At 35.0% G+C, this 24702-nt stretch overlaps 2 protein-coding genes and 1 long non-coding RNA gene across 3 annotated transcripts; all 3 read left to right on the forward strand.

Annotated features, from left to right (window-relative positions):
* The first annotated feature begins 6278 nt into the window (after nt 1-6278).
* Nucleotides 6279-7538, forward strand: LOC142631391 (putative BOI-related E3 ubiquitin-protein ligase 3). Its single transcript, XM_075805576.1, has 2 exons — nt 6279-6780; nt 6942-7538. The coding sequence occupies exons 1-2, from the start codon at nt 6484-6486 to the stop codon at nt 7485-7487; spliced, it is 843 nt and encodes a 280-aa protein (XP_075661691.1). The 5' UTR covers nt 6279-6483; the 3' UTR covers nt 7488-7538.
* Nucleotides 7539-12914: 5376 nt separating this feature from the next.
* LOC142637125 (uncharacterized) lies at nt 12915-13532 on the forward strand. The gene is made up of 3 exons (XR_012844553.1): nt 12915-13000; nt 13092-13323; nt 13403-13532. It is a non-coding gene; the product is annotated as an uncharacterized LOC142637125 (long non-coding RNA).
* A 7918-nt stretch (nt 13533-21450) lies between these two features.
* LOC142610972 (uncharacterized) lies at nt 21451-22122 on the forward strand. Its single transcript, XM_075782991.1, has 2 exons — nt 21451-21816; nt 21925-22122. The coding sequence occupies exons 1-2, from the start codon at nt 21451-21453 to the stop codon at nt 22120-22122; spliced, it is 564 nt and encodes a 187-aa protein (XP_075639106.1).
* Nucleotides 22123-24702: the final 2580 nt, after the last annotated feature.

The following is a 24702-nucleotide window of genomic DNA, read 5'->3' on the forward strand; positions in this document are numbered from 1 at the left end:
CAAACATCAGATTTGATGCCACAGAATCTTCGAACCTCAACCAAAGTTTCGACATAGATTTCTAATCAATTGTGATGCAAAGTTACAACCACATCATTGATGCGCAAAGAAAGATTTGTCGTTCTCATCATATGCAATAACTCAAACTCAACAAACCTAAATAAAGTTAGAATGCAAAGGATTATCTTCTCTTATCTTTTTTTTTTTTTGGGGATATATAATTAGTATGAATTAATGATTGCCAACTTAATGCTTGAATTTAATTTGTCCACTAGTGGTTTTGTCATCTAATGCACTTCTTGGTGTTTCTAATAAAAACATTTAAAGTTTAAATTTTCCACCTCCCAATTATCAATGTATAAAAAAAAAATTTATAATTATTTTTTATCAATAAATAATTAGATAGATAACTAATTTTTTTAGATAAATTGGTTGTTACTTATTATTATTATTATTCTATATATATATAACCGAAACCTTTGAAGCTCTCACAAATTTTCACTTCAACACAATATTTAAATAAAATTATTTTTGTTTAATCTAAACTTGAGTGAAACTCTATTTCTCTAACAAATCCAATTTAAACTCAAACTCATCATTTTTTTAAGACAAAATTATTTATGTTTAATCCAAATTTAACAAGGAGTGAAATTCTATCTCTCTAACAAATCCAACTTAAACTCAAACTCAAACATTATTATTATTATTATTATTATTATTATTATTATTATTATTATTATTATTATCTCTCTACTTCACCAACATGATATTTTATGATAGGGTGCAAACTTATAGCTATGGATTATTCTTTTGAATGTAACCCAATCTTTTTCTTATATTTTTCTATTTTTTAGTCATATATATATATATTTTCAATAATTTTTAGTATACCTCACAAATAAGTAGGTTCTCATACATATATAGCACGGATTAGCGACTAGTTATTATTATTAGTAAACTAGTTCAAGCATTAGATGCATCATTAATAGGTCATACCCAAGACCCCCTTTGGTCATTCATAAAATTTGTTGAGCTCTAGATTTTTGTGGATCTAAGAGTTTTTCTTTCTTCAGTCACTAGGAAAACAATTTTTGTGTGTTTTTTTTTTTTTGGTGGCTTTTGAAATCAATTACACTCAACATCGTATTGTTAGTATACCTCACAAATAGGTAGGTTCTCATACATAGCACAGATTAGCGACTAATTATTATTATTAGTAAACTAGTTCAAGCATTAGATGCATCATTAACAGGTCATATCCAAGACCCCCTTTGGTCATTCATAAAATTTGTTGAGCTCTAGATTTTTGTGGATCTAAGAGTTTTTCTTTCTTCAGTTGCTAGGAAAACAATTTTTGTGTGTGTGTGTGTGTTTTTTTTTTTTTGGTGGCTTTTGAAATCAATTACACTCAACATTGTCTTTGATTTTAGTGAACTAAAAAAAGTTTCTTACCCATAATTTTTCAATTTTTTAATTTTGAGAGAACAAATTTCAGGCCATTTTTCAGTATTAAGAAATACTAAAATTACAAAATCAATTCTTTTTGGGGTCATAACACAGTACAGCTTGAACGGATATTGACAAGAACAAGAGGACTACATTAGTACATTAGTCAATATTAAAAGGTGTAATATGTTATTTATTTATCTCAAAACAAAAAGATTAAAACTTGAGATAAACTTTGAGCCTTTCCCACTTTATTATTTCCATGATGTGTGTCTCCAGAGTTCCTGCTGAGGCTCCTACTCCTCCCCCAAAAGAGCCTGAGTGGGAACCTCAGAATAGGCTTCCCCTTCTCCCCACCGTCAGATCATACCCTCTCTTATCTCTGAACTATGACCCATCATTCCTGTATTGGCTATATATAGGTTGGTAGTGCCTAGGTCTTGCGCGTGCTCCACTTCCTGTGTACGTCAAAAACCTGTTTGCTGCTCAGGTGTTTGTCGTGGTCTGAGGCTTGTCTGTGCGTTCTACCACCCATCATTGACCTCTTATGGCATGATCTGTCTTTTGGTCTTTCATTCCTTATTGCCCTGCTCCTTTTCAAGGGCTAGGCCTTGCTTGGGTTTCTCCTTTTAGTCCATTCTTTACTCCACCCGTAGTCTTATTGTCATTCCTGCCACACCATTCTGCTATTCTTGCCACGGTGTTATTGGACCCATGTTTGCTGGGCCTCTTTGGACCTGCTGCCCATCCTTCTTTTAATGACTCTGTATGGTCATTCATGCTACTTTGAGCTTTCCCAATCCGTTACATTGCTGGGCTATTTTGTCCCATTTCTTTCTCCCTAGGCATCCTTGGCCCATTTGCTTTTTTTGGGCATCCTCGATCCATTTCCTAATTTTGCATTTTCATTGGCACCTTACTAACTCTTTTGGGCTTCCTTGGGGTTCATGGGCTTTCCATCAACCTCATTCTTTCTTACTTCATTACATCGAGCTTACTGTGGCCTATTCTTACTTTTCTTCATTACATAATGCCCATGGGCTTACCACTTTCTCATTTGGGCTCCTCTGGGCCCATTTGCTTTTCTTAAGACCCATTTATTTCCTGCCCGTTAATGGTTCCTTCTTATCAATCTACTAACTCTCTTCTTGCTCATATTGTTGGGCTTCTTCCTTCTGCTGGGTTTTTTAAAAAATGAGCCTCAACACATGTGAATTTTGATTAAACCGTGCATTGCACGGACATAATGTTAGTATATATATAAAACCCGAAATCTCTGAAACTCTCACAATTTTTTACGTTAGCATAATATTTAAATAAAATAATCCTTTTATTTAAATAAAATTATCATTTTATTTAAATAAAATTATTTTTTTTAATTCAAACTTAATAAGGAGTAAAACTCTATCTCTTTAATAAATTCAACTTAAACTCAAACTCATCATTATTTTTTTTAAACAATTTTTTTTTAATCCAAACTTAATAAGGAGTGAAACTCTATCTCTTTAACAAGTCCAACTTAAACTCAAATTTTGATAATTTATCTCTAAATTTGCAAGGTTAATCATGAACACTATAAAAGCAATGCAAACCCCGTAGAGGTATGAGCTTTTTTTTTTTTTTTTTTTTCTCCTCTACTTTGTTAAGAAAGAAGAAGTTATTTTATGATTTTTCATATATTTGTTTAAAAGTAATTTTCGTACATGAACCACCAAACTCTCTTTAGCCGTTTTTTACAAGATAAAAAGGTAATTTTATGGTATTTCTCTATCTATTGTTTAGTCATATATATTTTGTTTTGTTTCAATAATTTCTAAGCAGTGAGTCATTTGATTCTTTAATATTTTTTGGTCTTTCAAAAGTTTTAATATCTGAATTTTTGAGTTTTTTTTTTTGAAGTATCTGAAACTGGCTGACAAATTTTTTGTAAGCCATTGCAAGTTAAAGTAATGACTTCTTCATCGAATTGTAACACAAATTGAAGTCATACAAGAGCAAATCATGCAATACTGTAGTTTCTTAATCAATTTAAGATTTTATAAAATTATTTTAGTTTACCTCACAAATAGGTAAGTTCCTGTGCATAGCAAGAGTTAGCGACTACTAAGTAAAAATAAACAGCAATCTCTCTTGCCTGCTATAGGTTTTAGCCTTCACAAACATCAGATTTGATGCCACAGAATCTTTGAACCTCAACCATAGTTTCGACATAGATTTTTAGTCAATTGTGATGCAAAGTTACAACCACATCATTGATGCGCAAAGAAAGAGTTGTCGTTCTCATCATATGCAATAACTCAAACTCAACAAACCTAAATAGAGTTAGAATGCAAAGGATTACCTTCTCTTATCTAATTAGTTTTTTTTTGGGATATATGATTAGTATGAATTCATGATTGCCAACTTAATGCTTGAATTTAATTGGTCCACCAGCGGTTTTGTCATCCAATGCACTTCTTGGTATTTCTAATAAAAACATTTAAAGTTTAAAATTTTCACCTCCCAATTATCAATGTATAAAAAAATAAAAATAAATCTTTATAATTATTTTTTATCAATAAATAATTAGATAGATAATTAATTTTTTTTAGATAAATTGGTAGTTACTTCTTCTTCTTCTTATTATTATTAATATTAGTAAACTAGTTCAAGTATTAAATACATCATTAACAGGTCATATCCAAGCCCCCCTTTGGTCATTCACAAAATTTGTTGAGCTCTAGATTTTTGTGGATCTAAGAGTTTTTCTTTCTTTGGTCGCTATGAAAACAATTTTTGGTGTTTTTTATTTTTAATTTTTGTGGCTTTTGAAATCAAGTACACTCAACATTGTCTTTGATTTTAGTGATCTAAAAAAAGTTTCTTACCCATAATTTTTCAATTTTCTAATTCTGGGAGAACAAATTTCAGGCCATTTTTCAGTATTGGGAAATACTAAAATTACAAAATCAATTCTTTTTGGGGTCATAGACAGTACAGTTTGAACGGATACTGACAAGAACAAGAGGACTACATTAGTACATTAGTCAATATTAAAAGGTGTAATATGTTATTTATTTATCTCAAAACAAAAAGATTAAAACTTGAGATAACCTTTGAGCCTCTCGCACTTTATTATTCCCATGATGTGTGTCTCCAGAGCCCAGACTCTCTCCTCTCTCCAGGTGTAATCAGCTTTGCATGCTGTGTTGGCAGAGCCATCGACCCACCCACCTACCCCAAGAATCCTTCCCTGACTTGTGACAATGCTTATCTTTAAGAAGTATGAACACAACCCCCATTAATGGATTGCGAAAGTCTCTGTTATCAATGCCTATCATAGCACCTAGTGGTCCTAGTGAGCTAAGCTTAATTAAGCCTGATTTCTGAACCCACATATGTGGTTCCAGCTCTTCTAGTGTCTGGGCTCTAGAGCCCATCCCACTAATGACAGGACATGGACGTGGGGGCTCTGATTAACTCATTGAGTTAACTATTAGCCCGTAGTAATATTGCCCAATGTACATCAAAACTGTTTTGTATACAATATTAGAATATAATATTAATTTTTATATGATAATAATAAAAAATTTATATCAACCTAGGTATCGTGATGTAAAGTTACAAATTAATTACAATAATCTTGTAAATTTACACAATATTATTTATTTTATAATTAGTTATTTTTTATTTATTTACATATTTTAAGAATGAAAGAAAAAATAAAAAGGTAGTTATTGTACGTAAAAAAAAAAAAAAATTTAAAAATTATAAAAAATTGATATTTAATATAAAATAAATAATTTGATATGAGAAAAAAAAATGTAAAATAGAAGAAGTAAATTATTATGCTAAAATAGACATAAATTTTTATACGAGCTGATTTAAATGTTTTTATGTGTAAATTATTACTAATTTAATTTAAATTTACTATTAAAATTTCTTAAAATTTGTTTTTGATAAAAAAATTTCTTAAAATTTGTTATAAAACAATGCCAATAAAAATGTTATAAACGTTACATTTTTCAATTAAAATTTAACCAAAGGGCGTAATCGCATCCATGTGGCACCGACAAGAGGGAACACACATCAAATCCACTTGTACAATTTACAATGCAACAAATAGTAGAGTCTTACGTGAAAATTTTTTGTCGTTTTTTCAAACGGATACAAGGAAAATTTGTATTTATTGAGTTAACGTGGAAATAGGATTCAAACTTTTCTCAAAATAATAAAAACAAATTTGCTATTCTTCAGCCTTTCCCAATGACAAAAACTGACAACAATATTTCTCCATTCTCTGATTTCGTCCCATAACGTCTGACCCCTATATTCAGTATTCACGCCTCAATTGAGTGAATTCCTCTTTCACCTACGTTTCTTTAGCTTTTACACTCTCTCTCTCTCTGATAAAAAATCACTCTGACCCGAGAGTTCTGTGACTTCTGTCACAAAATCTGCATGTGTACGTCGTCGTTTTCGCGCCACCCTCTTATCTCCGTCTCATAAATGCTACTTTGTTGGTTATGAAGCCCTTTTGGGATTTCACAAAAATAAGATAGAAAAACAAAACTCTAACCCCCCCCCCCCCCCCCCCTTTTTTTTTTCTCACTGTTTTGTTGTACTCTCATTTTTTTAGTTTCCTAATTAAGCCGATGCAATCAAATTATTATTCAAAAAATCTCATTTGTTATTTATAATTGATTGTCATTAAGGTACAAGTCAGTTTTTTTGTTTTTTTTGTTTTGTCCACTATAAATAAACCAAACCACGGGTGTCTTTTTATAAATTGGTCTTTTTCAGTTAAACCAGAAACCACAGCAAACAAAGGAGGCAAAGTTTATGCTTATGCCCTATAAAGAGAGCTTAAAGAGAGAAAGAGAGAGAAAAGGTCATGCATTTTTTCTGATATAACAGGAACATGAACCCTCTTCTTGTTTCAAACCTACCTCTTTTCGTTTCAGTTCTCGTTTCTTATTAATGTAGCCCATCAAATACGTGAAGGAGAAGGGAACGTTTTGGGTGTCAAAGCTTTAAAATTTCTGGTAGTGGTTAAACATGGCTGTTCAGGCACAGTTTTATTCAGAGAATATGGGTTTGCCTATGTGTGGCTTACAGGATCCTGCTTTTGGAGTTGTTGATGATCTTCGTTTTAGCTTTCAATATCCCCAACAAGCCACCACTCACTTTCATCTTCCTCAAAGCACTCAAAAGTTGGCGCTTGATCACAACGAAGGGGTTTCGTTTTCATCTTCTTCCACTTGCAATAGCTTTCATCCCATGGCGTTTTTACATTCTTTGGATGCTCAGTTTGAGTTGCACCGCCATGAGATAAACTGCATTCTTCAATTACAGGTAAATATCTCTAATATTATTGTATAATCTCATGTGGGTTTTCTTCAAATTATTTTTTTAGAGCTTGTGTTTTTTTGTCTTTTGGCGTAAAGGTTCAATATTTATGTGCTTTTATTTTGTGGGGGTCTCTCTTATTGCTTTTATTTTTATTTTCTTGGCAGAATGAAAGGTTGAGAATAGCATTGCAAGAGCAAAGGAAGCAAGAACTTGCAGTTCTATTGAGTAATGTAGAATCCAAAACGTTGAGTTTATTAAGGCAGAAAGAAGAAGACTTGGCACGAGCATCAAAGAGGACATTGGAGCTTCAAGAATGCTTGAAAAAGGCAGAGATAGAAAGGGAAACGTGGCAAAGAGTAGCAAAATCCAACGAAGCCATGGTCATAGATCTAAACAACAGGCTTGAGCAAGTCAAAGAGAGAGTGGTCTTAGCCAGCAATACAGCCGAAGATACAGCGTCGTTTTGTGGTTCATGTGATAGAGATCGTGATGATGATGAAAGTAACATTGCACAAGAAAAGGTGGGGGTGAAAAGAAGTAGTAGCAAAAAAAACAACATGACTTGTAAAAGCTGCTTCTCTCGGCGCTCTTGTGTTCTCTTTTTACCTTGCAGACACCTCTGTTCGTGCAATTACTGTGAAGCTTTTCTTGGTTCTTGTCCCGTATGCAATGCTGTAAAGGAACATAGCATGGAGGTTTTCTTGATCTAACAAGAAAAAGGCACCAAACAATGAAACCCACAAAAAAAAAAAAAAAGCAAAGCAAAGATGGATAAGGCAAATTTTATTTTATTTTTTGAAAAGTACACAGTACACACATGCTGATGGAAACATGTACTGTCATTATGGTGTCTTTTGTTTGGTTTTGTTTTGCTTTTTCTGGGTCTATGCCTCTATGGTATCGGATTTTTTTTTGTACTGCAACGGCCCATTACATGATGAATCGAAATGATGACAAGGGTATAGTAAGAATCTTTTTTTTTTTTTTTCTCTTTTTCTACTTGTGGCTTAAAATATTTTTCCTGATTTAGATTAATATCTTTTCAGAGACTAATATGGGGTGGTCCATTTGGTTTTTCTACAAGATATTGCCAGCTCTATCTCTCCTAGCTAAACGTAAAAGTGTACAGTTTTTATCTGACAAAAAAAAGATTTGAAAGCAATGTTTTTGACATGTTTCAAGACTGCCACTGTCACGGTGTCACCGCCACTGAGAACTTTCATTTATTGTTCCAACAAGCCATAATACGAGTCAGGCTTGTGAAAGAGGCAAAAGCAAAAGCTGGATTCGTGCTACTCATGTCGAAAATGTTGAAACAATCAAGGAATACGTCTTGTGCAAACCTTCTGATATGCCTTCAATTTTCAACAACCCCCGCTCCTAGAAAATAAAAACATTAAAAATAGAATCCCAGGATTCCTATCCCATATTCCTTGAAATCAAAAGCCTATAATCCAGTAATATAAAACATGTAGGTAATGCAACATCTTAATTAGCCTATTAATAAGTCCAACGACTTTGATGCGATAATAGCTTTATTGAGGCTCTAGTAGTAGAGGTAGTATTATTAATTACCGTTGCGAAATATGGGGCCAATAAATTTGTATTGATAAATATCGCATTTTTTTAGCAAACAGAAAGAAAAATCTAACTTGATATAAATGGTTTTCTTAATAAAAATATATCAATGATGATTTGTATAAAAAATGATATTAATTTAACTACAACAAATAAATCTAACAAGTTGGCCAAAAAATTGTGCTGAGCATGATATTGTAGCAAAAAAAAAAAAATTACACCCATGTATGCTCTTTTACTGTTCAAATTTATATACATTATTATTGTATTATCTAAATATAGATGATCATTGTAACAACATGTAAAAATTAAAATGCATATTTTATTCAATCTCACTTTCCGGTCTCTTTCATATCAATTTTTTTTTAACTATTCAATCATCACCAAGTACCACCCATCTCATGTCACTCGTATAAAAAACATCTCAAGATGACATTGGTTCCACCATCGTTCCTCCACCATTGGCCTTGTGGATTGGCCCTAGCTTATCAAATATCTCAAAGATTGGTGGGTTACTGATTTGGGTTAATTTGGGTCTTGAAGACCGGTGGGCTATCGTGTTACCAATGAAAGTTTTGTGGGTTTGAGTGATTTGATTTGATTTTGGATTTGGGTTGCAATTTGGATTTTGTGTTGATGAGTTGGTTTAATTTTGTGATGGGATGATCGCAATGGGTGGTGGTGGCTGGTTGATTTTTTCCATGAGAAATGAAATTAAAAAATAGAGAAATGATATGTCCACAACATTTTTACAACAAATCCTAAGTGGCAAGTTGTTACTGGTTGTTATTGTTGGGACAAAAAAGTAATCTTAGTGTTAGATTCAAATTTGAACTTTTAACAACTAACCACCTATGATTTGTTGTAAAATTGTTGTAAAAATGTTGTGGACGTAGCACCTCTCTAAAAAAATATATTTCTTTTTAGGGAAACATGTTAAAGTGATTTTTTTTTATAAAGAAAATAAATACAATGAAAATTTAACTTATGAATTCTAGTTTTTTATAGTTGAACTAACCGAAATATGTATGAAAATGATTTTATAAAATAAATAAAACGACTTTTTTTAAGTAATGTAAATTGCATTTTATTTTTTCATATTTCTGAAGTAAATGCTAATAATTTTATTTATTTTTTTGAATGCATTATCCTTTTTCGAATTGAGCAAAATGCTTCTACCCTTTTGTTGACTTCCGGAGACTCCTTCGCTTATATAAGTGTCCGTTTGGTTGACCTTTAGGACCCAAAACGTAACTTTTAGGAAAAGCTGGCAGTGGCTGGGCGTTTGGTGAAGCCTAAACGCAAATTTTAGATAAAAGTTGCGTTTTAAGGCAAAGGCAAAAACGCTGAAATCAGAAATGGTGGTCTGGAGGTCCATAACGAAAACGCGCATCAACGTTGGAAGCTATCCGTTGAGCTGAGACCTAAAATTACAGAATCACCCTCTCATCTCATTTCCTGCTTCACTGAAATTGCTGTGTAATAATTCCTTTGGATTCTTCTCTGCTCTGCCTTCTCCGTGCTGCTACCGATCTCCCTGTGGTAAGCTTCTTCTTCTTCCTCTTCTGCTTTCTTCTTCCTCTTCTTCTTCGTCCTCTTCTTCTTCTTCCTCTTCTGCTTTCTTCATTTCCTCTGAAGTGTAATTTTTTTGTTTTAATTTTTTTTTTCTGATCTGAGACAGGAATCTTGAAGGTACGCATTTGATCAAAAAGGCACCAACCAAGACTGATCTGCTACCAAAATCCACCAGGTACCAACAGTGATCCGAAATTTTTTTTTTTTTTTTTTTAAGATCTGAAACAGGGTGTATTTGATCTAACAGCTTTGTACCTTTTTGAGTTTTTGAGGGTTTGGAGATTTAATGATGACCCATTTGGTTCTTTAGTTGATTGGGTTTTGAAATTTGTTTGTTGATTGGGTGTATTTGATCTAACTTTGTTTGAAACCATATTATGATTTATTGATTTTTTTTTTTAATGTTTATGAAACTCTGCATGTGTCTGTTAAATGCTAAACACAATGCATTTTGTCCAATAGTTTGCACACCTTAACAAATAGAAGAAAAAAAAGACCAAATAGCTTGAGGGAAATGAAGTTACTATCTTTAGCTAAGACCAACCGCCGTCCGCCTTGCCGGGCATGACCCATCAGGAGGCCAGCATCGCCCCCGTCGCCGCCGGGCGTGCCCAGCAGCCACTGCGCCGCGCCGGGCATGACCCATCGCCAGCGCGCAGGCACGCCCGCCGCCGCCGAGGCGTGCCCAACAGCACGCCGCTCATCGCCGCCGCCGCATGCCCAGGAGGAGCCCAAGAAGGCCGCATCACGCTGCCGATGGGTCATGCCCAGAAGCCAGCCAGCTCGATGCCGCATCGCTCGCGCGCGTCAGGGGCATGCCCAGGAGGTACTGCCATCACGCTCGCCGATGGGTCATGCATAATATACTTCATATATACTCTAGGAATGCACTGCATAATAAAAAATATGAACTAGTTACTTGAGGAAATTGACACATATTTAATTATTTTCACTCATTTATGTGTAAACTTATTTTTTATGTTATTGATTGTGTGTTTTTTGTATTTTTTTCAATTTTCTATTTTTTGCATTTCTTATGGTTGGTTAACTTTATAGATGGGAAAAAATTCTACTTCCAACCCCGAGGTAAAAAAGGCTAGAGCAGATTGGGATATTAATCCATCGTGGACAACTACTTTTTGTAACCTTTGTGTGGAACAAATTCAAGCCGGGAATAGAACAAAAGGTGCTGCCTTTAGACCCGAAGGTTGGTTCAATTTGGTGACCAAATTTAGTGAAGAGACCGGTCAAAACTATGATAAGTACCAATTAAAAAGTAGGTGGGATGTATTAAAAGGTGATTGGAGAGTGTGGGAAAAATTGAGGAATCTTGACACAGGTTTAGGTTGGGATGCAGTGAAGGGAACGATTGCCACTCCTGATTGTTGGTGGGACCTGAAGTTGAAGGTGAGTTTAGTATTTTATTAATATGTAGTTAGTTGGAGCTAGTTTTTTTTTTTGTTTTTTTTTTATATTATTCTTATATGAGTGAAATTACAATTACATTTTGTAGGAATTACCCAAAGCTAAAAAATTCCGAGAGAAAGGTCCACAATTCTAGAACAACTTCGAGATAATGTTTAGGGATGTTGCAAAGAATCGGGGTAGCCGCATGGACCCCTTCTTCGTGTACATTACCTCCAACAATGCCAAAAGAGGGTGCTGTGATTCAGATGGTAGCTCAATTTAAGGATAACCAATGTGACATGAGTTTAGACATTGGTAGTTTGGATGCAAGGAAATACTAGTCAATCACGTAGTTCAGACAAAAGCGAGCTAGTGAATCAATACCCTCACAGAAGAAAAAGAAGAAGATAGGAGGAGCCAATGTTGGACAATCGTATTAGTGAGTTAATAACTGGTATGTCGAATAGGTCCGAAGGTACTTCTCGAGAGTCACCAAGTTCAATTGATAATGTAATGGCGATTGTGAAAGCACTTCCTGGAGTGGATTTTGCGTTTGTGGTTGAAGCTTCCATTCTCTTTCTAAAAAGTCACGTAGGGAGATGTTCCTAACTTTTAAGGACCTGTAGTCATACAAAGTGGCTACAAGCAATAATTTATAGGCAAAGAAGTGACTAACCTGATGTGGTATTAACTATGTTGTATTAGCTTTAAACTAAGTTAGCTATGTTGTATGAACTATGTTGTATTTGCTATGTTGTATTAACTTTAAACTAAGTTATGTGATATTTAGTATTAGCTTTGGACTAATATATGTGTAATGCAAACATATTTGAAATTTTCATTACAGTGTTATGTACTTGATGTTGTGAATTGTCTTGGTATGTTGTGAATTGTCTTGATTGAATATTTGTTATTTTGTTGTGTAGCTGAAACCAATATGGATGATTATAATGGTACTCATGAGAGTGGCCATTTTATGGAACTATTAATGGATGGGGATTACAGAAATTATTGTGATGATCATGATGGTAGTGATTATAACAATGTTGACAATAATAATGATGGTGATAACAATGATGGTGATAACAATGATGGTGATGATGATGATGATGATGATGATGATGAAAGTAGTGACAGTGATGATGACAGTGATAGTGATTCTGACAGTGATGATAGTAATGACAATTCAAACGAGGAGTTTTACCAGCTTGTGACAAGCATCTGAAGGCAGTTGTGACATATTTCAATAAGTACATTAGTAAGACTCCTTGTCATGATTCTGAACAAACGGGGTGGGATTGGCTGAGACGCTGTATGGAAGGTAATGAGACTTTGTGTTACAATATGTTTAGAATGAGAAATGAGGTGTTTCATAATTTGTGTCAAGTTTTACAACGTGACTTTGGACTTCAACATTCAAGGAATATAAGGTTAGAAGAGTTAGTGGCAATCTGTTTACTGATACTTGGTCATGGAACATGTAACCGAATGGTTCAAGAATTATTTCAGGATTTCGGGTGAAACCATAAGTAGACATTTTGAGAAGATGATCACTCGTTAGGTGCTCGCTTTGGGAGAAGCATATGTAAAGCCTTCGGATCCAACTTTTAGTGAAGTTCCAACCAAAATACAAGACCATCCAATTTATTGGCCACATTTCAAAGTATGTGTACTATTGTATATTTGAATAAGTGTTATTGTCTATAAGATAATACAATGCATGTGGAACTGAAAACTATTAATGTTTTTATTAGGATTGCATCGGTGCGATTGATGGCACACATGTGATAGCGATTGTACCTACTGAGAAGTCTATTCCATACTTTGGAAGAAAGGGATATCCAACCCAAAATGTGATGGCTGCATGTGACTTTGATATGTTATTCACATTTGTTTTGCCTGGATGGGAAGGTGCAGCACACGACACCCACATTTTTCTTGATACTATTCGTACACAAAGTAACAACTTTCCGCACCCACCACCAGGTTTGTAATTGGTTAATCAATTGTTCATTATAATGACATATTGTGTGTGTGTTTAATACAATTGAATTTCTTTGTTTAGGGAAATATTATGTAGTTGATTCTGGATACCCAATGATGCAAGGCTATTTGGCACCATACAAAGGGATATCATACCATCTTCAGGACTTTCGAAGGAGAGGTGGAGGCCCTAGAACTAGACATGAAAATTTAATCATGCTCACTCATCTCTTTGATGTGTGATTGAGCGCACTTTTGGTGTGTGGAAGAATAAATGGAGAATTATTAGAAACATGCCATCTTTTCCATTCCATATCCAAATACTTATTGTATCTGCTACTATGGCTCTTCATAATTTTGTTAGACTAAATGATAGGGATGATAAGGAGTTCAACAATGCCAATGAAGATTCAATTTCTATAAGAGAACGTAATAAGAAGCATGTAGCTAGCACGAGCAAAACTCTAACTTTATCAAGATCCCGCAATGGTGGTTCTTCGTGATTCCATTGCAAATTCTATTTGGGGGGTTAATAATTAGTAGTTGTATTTTTTTTTTTGTATAATATCATGTAGTACAATTTATATTTGGATTATTGGTATGTATTTTATATCTTTTTACATTTTTATATAGCACAATTTAAACTTGGATTATTGGTGTATATTTTATCATCTTTTTACATTTTCATTTTGTGTTTCATGATGATGAAAATTGTTTAGATTTAATTAATATTAATAAGAAGTCATTAATGGTAATAACAAATAATTATGCCACTAAAAAAGAATAATTGCCCAAACATTATTAAAATAATACCAATAATATAAATTTATTATTATTATTATTATTTAGTAAGTATATGAAGGTATATGAATTATGTTATTTAAATAAACTCCCTTATATATACATTGTCCTTTTTGCAATTTGTCTCAAACCGCAACTTTTATAGTTTTAGCCAAACACTCAGCTTTTTCAAAAAGCACTTTTTAACAGCTTTTACCAAACACTCAGCTTTTTGAAAAATCACTTTTTCATTATGCACTTTTTCAAAACTCAACTTTTTCATTATGCACTTCTTTAAAAAGCCCAACCAAACTCACCCTAAATCCTTTTCCTATATAAAACACGACTTTGAGTCTTGGAACTTTGATATGGATCCAACGACCTGTTTAATGTCGATGGGACCCACAAAGTGTATCAAATAACCGTTTTCTATGGATTATCTTTATTTTATTTTTTTGTTAAAAAAAAACTCTTGCATCAAAAAGCGTAAAATGTGGTGATATGCTTTTGTGTGAGTTTATAAAGTAGCCAAAAAAGGTAGACACCAGGTTGTCCTTTTCTTTCCTTTAGTATTCTTCGCTTTGTTGGGTCTCGGAGTCGGACTCTCGGACCAATATTTACTACGCGTGGACTCATACGTGGATGATCCAAATGCTCGGTCACTTTTCTTTTCTTTATTAGTGCAATGATCTTCCTCTGCAACCATGTGGACCCCGCACGCATTTACTTTTGACGCAAAATCAGAGTCCCTCTGTCTCTGAGCAACTGTTTTCTTGGGGATGGATCAAAGTTTCCACTGATTTGGTTTGTTTCTGGTTTCTCTATGGTTTCATAATAAAAAAGTGTTGCAATTGCAAAAGCCTTGGGAATTGGTATCAAAGTTCCACACTTTTGGTTTGAATGGTTTTTGCTTTTGCATCAAGTCTTGCACAGCCCGTTTCTATGGTTGCATAAGTCTAGTGATGGATCTATTGCAAGCTCTGTCTAAGTCCAGTCCAATATATGACTAGGAATGTGGTACTAATAACTATAATTGGGTCTCATGCTCTCGGAATAAGCCCATGTCCAATTGGGCTCAAATACAATTATCTTTTTTTTTTTTTTAGGTGAGCAAATACACACAAGAAAGAAAAGAAAGATGTTCTAACACAAAAACTTACTATAATTCCATGTAATACATCTTTTTAATTTCGAAGTATGAATAAGGGTCCGACTCCTCTCCTAAATAGAGATAAACACATTTCCGTTAAAATAACTAATAAATAAATAATTTGACAATTGAGAAATACTATATTGCAATGTTTTCATAACAAATCATAAATGACAGATTATTTTGAGTGAGTAAAAAAATAATAACAATTTACCATTTATGATTTATTGTGAGAGTGTTATGAAAATGTTGTCGACGTAGCACTTATTGAACATGTAATATAAGCATGTTGGGGACTTTTCGTTGTTGGAATGCACAAATGTTTTGATAAGTTGGTGGTTAAATCCAAGGTTTTTTTGAGACAGTGGAGCCTGATACTTAAAGCTAATGAATTGTCTGCTGGCCGCTACTACTAGTGTGTTTTCCATATACAATAAGACAATGTAATCCGTCTTCCTAATGTGTAAGTAAATTGTACTACACAATATTTAAGACTAAATTGTAAATTACAATTTATTAAAATTTTAGGTAGTTTTGATTTTGCCTCTTAAAATTTTAAAGTTTGTGTGGGGAGTGGAACCGTCTCTATTCAGGCCTAGTGCCTAGGAAGTTACTAGGTCATGGGAAAGTGATTGGGCTTAGTCTTTGGGCTGAAGGGAAAGTGTAACAACAGCCTCACTTAAAATGAATTTAATTGCTTTTAAAGTGAAATTGATGAATTTTTTTAATTTATTTTGAAGGCGATATTATTTTATATTATGATATCTACATAGAAAATAAATAAAAGAAGATGTAACGTAAGGGTTATCTTTGTGGATTTTTCATATTAAAGTTTTAGTCTCCTTATCAGTTAAGGAAAAGGATAAGAGATTAAAACCTATTTGGATTAGGAGTTTAAGTGTTATTAAAATTCTTTAGAGTTCTAGCCTATTTAAACAACCTTAATTCGAGTTTAATTGGGAATTAAAGTCTTGGAAGCTTATTTAAATTTTAGTGGATCTTAAACTCTAGCCCAAGTGGGAGTGTTATTCAAGAGTACTAATTGGAGTTGGATTGATCTTCCCAGACTGAATTGGAGTGTTATTTTAAAGGTATATATACTTGGTCTTTTAAGTCAATTTCGTGATAGGTAGAGAGAGACTGCAAGATTAAAAAAAAGAAAAAAAAAGAAAAAGAAATTAGTGGTTAGCATATAAAAGATTAAGAGTAGAGAATTAAAGTTTCTCAAATTGAGAGGATAGAAGACCGTGGCACTGCTAGGGGCAGCCAGAAAATTCGTCATATTAAGGTAAACATCTATATATGCATACCTTATTAATATCTTTGAACACATACTTGATTAAGGAACCTTCATCTCTAGGCTACTTGAAAATATTAGAATTATACTAACAGTTGCATAAGAATAGAAGTTATCATGGAAGTGTTATTATAGACATGCATTATTTTATTCGATTTTGAAACAGATCCTCATACATGTATGTGGAGTAGCATCACATCCTATATAGGTTAAGCACTTGTAGATGTCCTAGGGTGGTGTTCAGAGAGTCTACGTGTACTTATATATAGGTATAACAGATTTTAGTTTTAGGGAATGCATTACAATTATATAAAATCTAGAATAGGTATAATGTATATTAGAAAGATATGTTAAGTTTTATAAGGAAAAGTTTTATCAGAGGACTTTTTGGTTATTCGAAACATGTTCTTATTGAGTTATTTAATCCTTAATTAGGTGCTAGTTGACATTGTTTCGGACAGTTGAGGTGAAGCTTGGTTTAGCAACTAGAGGTAAGTGGACTTCAGAACATGACATCTCTTAAGACGCGTATATTTATGGATATATTTTTGGTAAAAATATATTTATATATGTATATATAATTGCAAAAGTGAATTTTTCAAAAACTTATACCATTGTTAATGCTTTTTACATACCCGAATTCTATTATTTCTTGTATATTATTTTGAAACTATATATGCTAAGAATGACTCAAAACTATATTTTTGAGAACGTATTTGTCATATAATATATGATTGATATTGACAATATTATAATAAAGTAAGAATGTTTTCAAACGGTCAGCTAGACAGTCTGCAACCTTTGCCAACACAGGGTTAAGTGTTGGTCTTCGGCCGATGTAGTGTTATTGTGATGTGGTACAGTGTTATCGTTTGCTCTTCGGAGGTAGTGTTATCGTTTACTCTTTAGAGCCAGTGTTGCCACTTTGAGGTTAATGTTATTGTTCCTTGTGGGAATCACACACCGAGTCTTTAGCAGCTTATGTCTTTATCTAGCTAATGTTTAATGCTTTTCATATCGAATTACTATTTTATTGTTATCGATCGTTATAAGTGGAAAAATTGTTTATCGTTATAATATATTGTTTCTACCTATTTAGTGTAATTTTTACTAACTAAAGTGATTACTATTTTATTTAATGATTACAGCATTATAGTTAAAATGTTTTATTCTTGACAGTTTTACAAAGTATATTATATTACTGTTAAAACTATTTGTAAGTGTTTTGTAAAGACTATATTTTGTCAATGATACTAATGTTTTGTTTTGAAAGACATCCTCATGTTATGTAGTCTCTCATTGCGCTTCTAGCTCACCCCCCCCCCCTCACTTTCTCCACCCTTTTAGATTAGAGCAATGAAATATATTTTGGTGGTAGATCATTGGAGCCATAGATTGAAGACTACTTTTGGAGTTATGTTAGTTGATGGACTATTTTAGCATATTTTCTTAGGATAGTGAGTTTGACATTTGTGGAACTCTTTCAGATTGTATTTGGAGACTTTATTGTTAAAGTTTTGTTTTAATGGATTTCATAAGAGAGATTTTGATGGTTTGTGGATATTTAATTTCGCTCTATTCCATTATATTATTGTTGATTATTTCTAAGAAAGGTTATGCATCTAAATCCTTGGTATGAGTTTGGGGTGTTACAAAAAGCATGGAGGGAGATAATCCGTGGAAGGCTGGAAAGTTAGGTCATCCAAGAGGTTGAAGACAAATTTGGATACCACGGTCAACCCATTCATGAGGAAAATGAAAGCATTAGCTTGTTTGGAGCATGGATAATCAATGTATGACATCCCGGAGACACAAGTGACCACGCGAAACTTCTAGAATGCGCAAGAAGAAAGAAGATCTTTTACCTCCGTATTAAAGAAGGGATTCTTATCTAACCTCTGCCGCATTAATTGTGCAAAAGATAGCCTGAACAGTACACAGAACCTTTGGGCAGTCAGAATTCTAAGATAAGAAGAAAAGGAAACTGACAAAATAAGAAAAATATCCCTGAGACTCTGAATAGGAACAAGATAGCTGTAGGGATAAGAATAAAGGTTGTAGCTATAAGAGAAGGTGAAGGGCAAAAGGCAAGGGGATCTAGAGGAGAAAGGAAGAGAAATCTATTTAAAAAAATAAAATAAAAAAGAATGAGAGGAGAACATTATGTGTAACACCACATGAACCAAAGAAAAACTATTTTCCCATGCATATGTGGGCATTTTGTAATTGTAGAAGTAGTAGTTTAATGGTCAAAGAGATCCACTGTTTGTGTTTATCATTGTAGAGTGACTTTTTCCCGTTCTTTATATCTTTGTTATGTGGATTCTTGTATAAGCTATTCGAAGAGTTTTCCATAGGAACTAATTTTAGTGTCCATACAATTGGTGCCGTCTGTGGGAAGTACTCTACCAAGCAGAAGGCACAAGAGTTGGGTTATTTGAGGTCATGGCTAACCAATCACGAAGTGGTCCCACACATCTGGAGCGGCCTAGTATATCGAAGGAATTTGTTCATGTGGATAGATGCGTGAAGTCTGAATTTCATAGGGATACTCAACAACACCCTAGCCCACCTCCACAACGTGAGGGATCATAAACCAATATGGAGGGGTCGTCCTATGCGAATAAGGATATGGAGGTGGAGAGGTTGAAAGAGCAAGCGGCTTTGTGATAACGCCTTAAAATGTATACTTGTTATATATTTATGTTGGCGTTATCTCCTTATTACTATGCTTAATTAAGTCATGATTTGCATTAGCCTCTATTATTTATCTTTACATAATTTCTTGAATAAGATGTCATTCATTGTGTGTAATTTTCTACTTTTAGGAAATCATGTGAGAAAGATGAGTTTACATGAATTTGTGAGAGAATGGAGGCCAAACTAAAATTAAGTGGAGCTAAAAGACCATGCTTAAATGTCTAAGGAGGTGCAGCTGCAGTGCTTGGATCGTCTACCATGATTGGAAGTTTCAAATAAGGAAAGAAATCAAAGAGGCAGAATTTGAAAAGGAAAAATCTGATCTGAGCACCGATCAGTATTTTGGGTTTATCTCTCTCCTCAAAATTCAATTGACACAAGGCTAGATGGGTTGGAACCGTAACTTAATTATCTACAACTTTCCAATTTTGAGGTTTTCGAAATTCTCAATTTTTGAAGGCCCAAATTAACTCACAAGTTACCGCCGTAAACTTGGACGGAAATTAAAATAGTAAAAGTTTTATTTTCTTTGGACACTTTTATATGAGGGTTTTGAAGGGAGGCCGGGAGAACGAATTTTGGGGTAGAGAAAACTTGTATTTTTATTTTCTCTAATGGCAGCCTAAACTCTTTTCTAGGGCTACGGGTTATGTTTCTTCTATACGGTATGAATATTCAATGTGATTCTTTCTAAGATTTTATCAACAATATATTTGATTGTTCAATTAGATTTATTTTGATGTATTAGTTCTTCCATGCTTTCAATAAGTTCAATCATGTTTTTCTTATTGTTTATATGAATTTTTAATAGTTTCAAATAGAAATAAGATTTTAAGGTGAATGAGTTTTACTGAAAAACTTTTCTAACCGTATTATTAATCGAGGTTATCATGCGTTCTTGAATTGTCTCAGTTCAACCGAATCATAAGTTTTTAATTGTATAAGAACAATCAATTATGTAATAGATATTTTCTTAGATCACAAAGAATCCCATATCGATATAGGGAAACACCCCGATGCCCTAGTATTTACATTATTGATTTAAATCGGCTTTTATTAATATTCTTGTTAACAATCACCAAGCAAAAGTACTTTTCTTCTTCACCAAAATTGTTTTTTTAATTATATTGTCTTTGAATTTATACTGCTCCTTGTACTCCGAGAATTATATTACTACGATCTCCTGCACTTGGGAGTGAGCAAGCACTTTGTTACAAAGAAATGCTGAGAAGGATAAAGAGTTGCTACGTGGTAAAGATAAGGAGTTGCACTGCCAGAGGAGACCGAGTTGGGCACCTAATCACTCTTGAGGAGATGAACGCCAAAAGGATGATGGAATTATAAAGAGGGATAGGAGATCACCCCATTCTCGGGAGGAACGAGAGAAGACTTCTCCCAGAGAGGGAACAATTTCTCCACCTCCTTAAAAGATTAGGAAGGAGGAGCAAGAAGGGAATAAATTGAAAGGCCTGGTTTCTCACTCTCAAGCCTTTTCAACTCAGGGTGTTTTGGTGAAGATGCCATGACTAAGGCTTTGCATCAAATATCTTAATCTCTATTCTTAAAGGAAATAGAGAAAACGGATTTACTGAAGAGATTTACTAGGCCAACTTTTACAATTTATGATGGCAAGATGGATACCGTGGAGCATGTTAGTCATTACAATCAAAGCATGGCCATCTATTCTAAGAATGAGGCCTTGGTGTGTAAGATTTTTCCTTCCAGCTTAGGCTCGATAGCTATGAGATGGTTTGATGGGTTGGAGAAAGGAGATATCTGTGGTTACGATAAGCTTATCAAAACATTTGGGGCCAGGTTTATTACGTGTAGTAGGACTCCGAAACCATTTGCTTCTTTCCTCTTGTTAGCAATAAAGGAGGGAGAAACCCTTAGAGCTTATTCGGATCGTTATTGGGAGCTGTAAAATGAGATCGAGGGAGATAATGAGGGAATTGCTGCAAGTACCTTCAAAGTGGGCCTTCCCATTGATTCTGATTTGAGGGCTTCATTGGCCTTAAAGCCAGTTACGGATTTAAACAAACTGATGGACCGGGTGGAAGAATATAAGAGATTGGAAGATGACTAATTGCAAGATAAGGCTAAAGCAAAAGCATATGTAGGTGAAAAAAAGGAGAATAAGGTAGATCATGTCCTTCAACCTCGGAGAGATTTCTTCCCTCAGGCTCAGAAGCAAAGGACAAAGATGGTTAACTTATTGTATAAAGAGTCTGTTTATCAAATTGTGGAAAAGATAAAGAATGAGCCATATTTTCGTTGGCCGAACAAGATGAGTGGGGATGTAACCAGACAGAATCAAAGCCTGTATTGTTCATATCATAGGGATTGCAGGCATACAATCGTAGATCGTCGAACTCGAAAGGAACACTTGCGTCAGCTTAAGAAGGCAGGGTACTTGGGGGAATTCTTATTACGGGATGGTTCCCGCCCACAAGACCAGAAAGGTGGGTTTACCTCAAGCACATCAACACTAGCTCGGGGACTTATAAGGGTAACACATATAGCCCGGAAGCAGGCGAAAATAGTTAAGGCACCATCTAGGGTGTTGGCCGTGAGCTCAACTTCTGACTTAGAATTAGAGGGGCCTATGCCTAAGAAAAGGCGTTAGGAGGCTGAGAGTATTGACTTTACAGGAGAAGATTTGAAGGGTATTGTGCAGCCCTATAAAGACGCCTTGGTGGTGACATTGCGAATTGGGGGTTTTGACGTTAAAAGAGTCATGGTAGATCAAGAGAGCGGGGCAAAAATTATGTACCCAGATCTGTATGATGGGTTAGGACTTACTCCCAAGGATTTAATGAAGTATGATAGTCCCTTGGTGGCCTTTGACGGAAGTATTGTTGTGCCAGCTGGATAGTTGACCCTACCCGTAGAGGTGGAAGAAAGGAGAGAAATGGTCCACTTTATAGTGGTACACTCATATTCTCCCTACATAGCAATCCTCGGACAACCTTGGATCCATTCTATGGGCACGGTACTCTCTTCCTTACATCAAAAGGTGAAATTTTCAACTATGCATGGCATTATGGAACTAAGTGGAGATCAGTCTATCGCCCAGAGGTGCTAGATAGCTATTGTATGGCATTAGCAAGAAGATGGGCCTGGAACAACAGATCCCTTGTAGCAGTTACAGTCCTTACTAGAGGATATTTGTGAGTAATTGGAGAAGATACATGTTGACCTCGGGGATAAATATTTCCAGGTGGGAGCTAAACTCCCTATGTTTGAGAAAGTAGAGTTAATCTTGTTTTTAGTAAACAATTTAGATATATTTGCATGGAGCCCGTATGAAGCACCTAAGGTGGATCCAGACCTTATCTGTCATCGACTTAATGTGGATCCCCGGTGAGTGCCAAAGAAGCAAATGCCTCGTAGGTCCTCGGATAGACATGTAAGGGCAGTAAGGGAAGAAGTTGACAAACTTAAAGAAGCGAGGGAAATTGAGGAGGTCTATTATCCCGAGTGGTTAGCTAACACGGTGGTAGAAAAGAAGAAGAATGGGAAGTGGAGAGTGTGTGTTGACTTTACGGATCTAAATAAGGCATGTCCCAAAGATCCTTTTCCCGTACCAAAGATAGATCAGCTTGTTGATGCAACATTTGGGCACCCTAGGATGAGCTTTCTTGATACTTTCCAGGGATATCATCAGATAGCGTTGGCCCTCGAGGATCAGGAGAAAACTTCTTTTACTATCCCCATTGGTAATTTTCACTATAAAATCATGCCATTTGGTTTAAAGAATGCGGGATCTACCTATCAAAGAATGGTAACCAAGATGTTCAGACAGCAGTTCGGAAGGAATATAGAAGCATACATTGATGATATGGTAGTTAAGAGTAAGGCTGCTAAGGATCACCTGAAGGATCTCGTGGAAACATTCGAGACACTATGGAAGCACCATTTAAAGTTGAATGCATCAAGGTGTGCCTTTAGGGTTAGCTCGGAAAAGTTTATGGGTAACTTAGTGACGCATCAGGGTATAGAAGTTAATCCGGACTAGATTACAGCCCTGCAAAATTTGAAATCACCTCTGAATCCCAAGGAGGTCCAGCAGCTTATGAGCATGACCGCAGCTCTCAATCGTTTCATCTCTAGGTCTGTGGATAGATGTCGGCCTTTTTTCTAATTGTTGAAGAAGTGGAAAGGCTTTCAGTAGATGGATAAGTGCCAACAAGCGTTTGAGGAGCTGAAGTCGTACCTATCACGGGCATCCATTCTATCAAGACCAGTTCCTAGGGAAACGTTGTATATGTAAGTGCTGTTATGTTGAAGGTGGATCAAGGAATTCAGAAACCAATCTTTTATGTCAGTAAGACTCTAGTGGAAGCAGAGACACAGTATCTACCCTTGGAAAAAGCTGCTCTAATAGTAATTCATACTGTATGGAGGTTACCCCACTATTTTCAAGCCTATATTGTAATTGTGCTAACTAAGCACCCTTTGCAAGCATTGCTTAGAAGGTCAGATTTTACAGGAAGGATAGCTAAGTGGGGGGCTTCTTTGGGAGCCTTTGAAATACGGTATAAGCCTCGAAAACCTCTATCAAAGGGAAGACTTCATTGCAGAATTCACACCCAAATGGCCCGAAGTCATGCGGATAGATGAGAGTAAGACAGTGGAACCTCAAGAAGACATATAGCAAGTGTACGTTAATGGGGTGTCGAATTCTTGAGGAGCAGGGGTCGGGATCATACTTATCTTTCTAGAAGGAGTTAAGGTTGAAAAATCTTTTAGACTGGGTTTCCCTGCGTCTAACAATGAGGCTGAATATGAAGCTCTCCTTGCAGGACTCAGGATGTCAAAACAAATTGGGGCAGATAGGGTATAATTGTATTGTGATTCACGGTTGGCTGATAGTCAAGTTACGTTAGAATTTGAAACTAAAGATCAAATAATGATAAGCTACTTGAAGGAGGTTGGGAAGATGAAATGTCAGTTCAGAAAATTAGAGATATCACATATCTCTAGGGGTGGCAATAGTCATGTTGATTCTTTAGCTACTCTAACTTCTACGGTGGCTGATCCACTTCCGAGGATTGTGTCTATTGAATTTCTACCTTTTTCCAATTTAACTCCCTCCAACAATTTTATGGTACTAAGCATACATCTGTCCACTAGTTGGATGGATCCTATAGTGGCATATCTCTGGAATGGAAGTTTGCCTGAGGATAAGAAGGAATCCGATTGAATCAAGTGCAGATCATCGTGGTATTGGGTATCCGAAGATGGGAAACTATATAAGAGATCGTATTCATGACCCTATCTGTTATGTGTACACCCCAAGGTAGTTGAAGTGCTTCTGGAGGAATTACACGAAGGAATATGTGGAAGTCAGATGGGAGGCAGGTCGTTTGCATGCCGAGCCCTTACATAGTAATATTGGTGGCCAAACATGCATAAGCAAGCAATGAAATTTTCTAAAAAATGCGATCAGTGC

The sequence above is a fragment of the Castanea sativa genome, chromosome 1, assembly GCF_040712315.1.
Source record: "Castanea sativa cultivar Marrone di Chiusa Pesio chromosome 1, ASM4071231v1".
Lineage (NCBI taxonomy): Eukaryota > Viridiplantae > Streptophyta > Magnoliopsida > Fagales > Fagaceae > Castanea > Castanea sativa.

Coding starts and splice junctions, on each gene's coding strand:
- LOC142631391 (XM_075805576.1), top strand. CDS start 6,484: ATGGCTGTTCAGGCACAGTTTTATTCAGAGAATATGGGTTTGCCTATG. Junction 6,781..6,941: donor ACTGCATTCTTCAATTACAG/GTAAATATCTCT, acceptor TTTTCTTGGCAG/AATGAAAGGTTGAGAATAGC.
- LOC142610972 (XM_075782991.1), top strand. CDS start 21,451: ATGGTTAACTTATTGTATAAAGAGTCTGTTTATCAAATTGTGGAAAAG. Junction 21,817..21,924: donor CACCATCTAGGGTGTTGGCC/GTGAGCTCAACT, acceptor GGTATTGTGCAG/CCCTATAAAGACGCCTTGGT.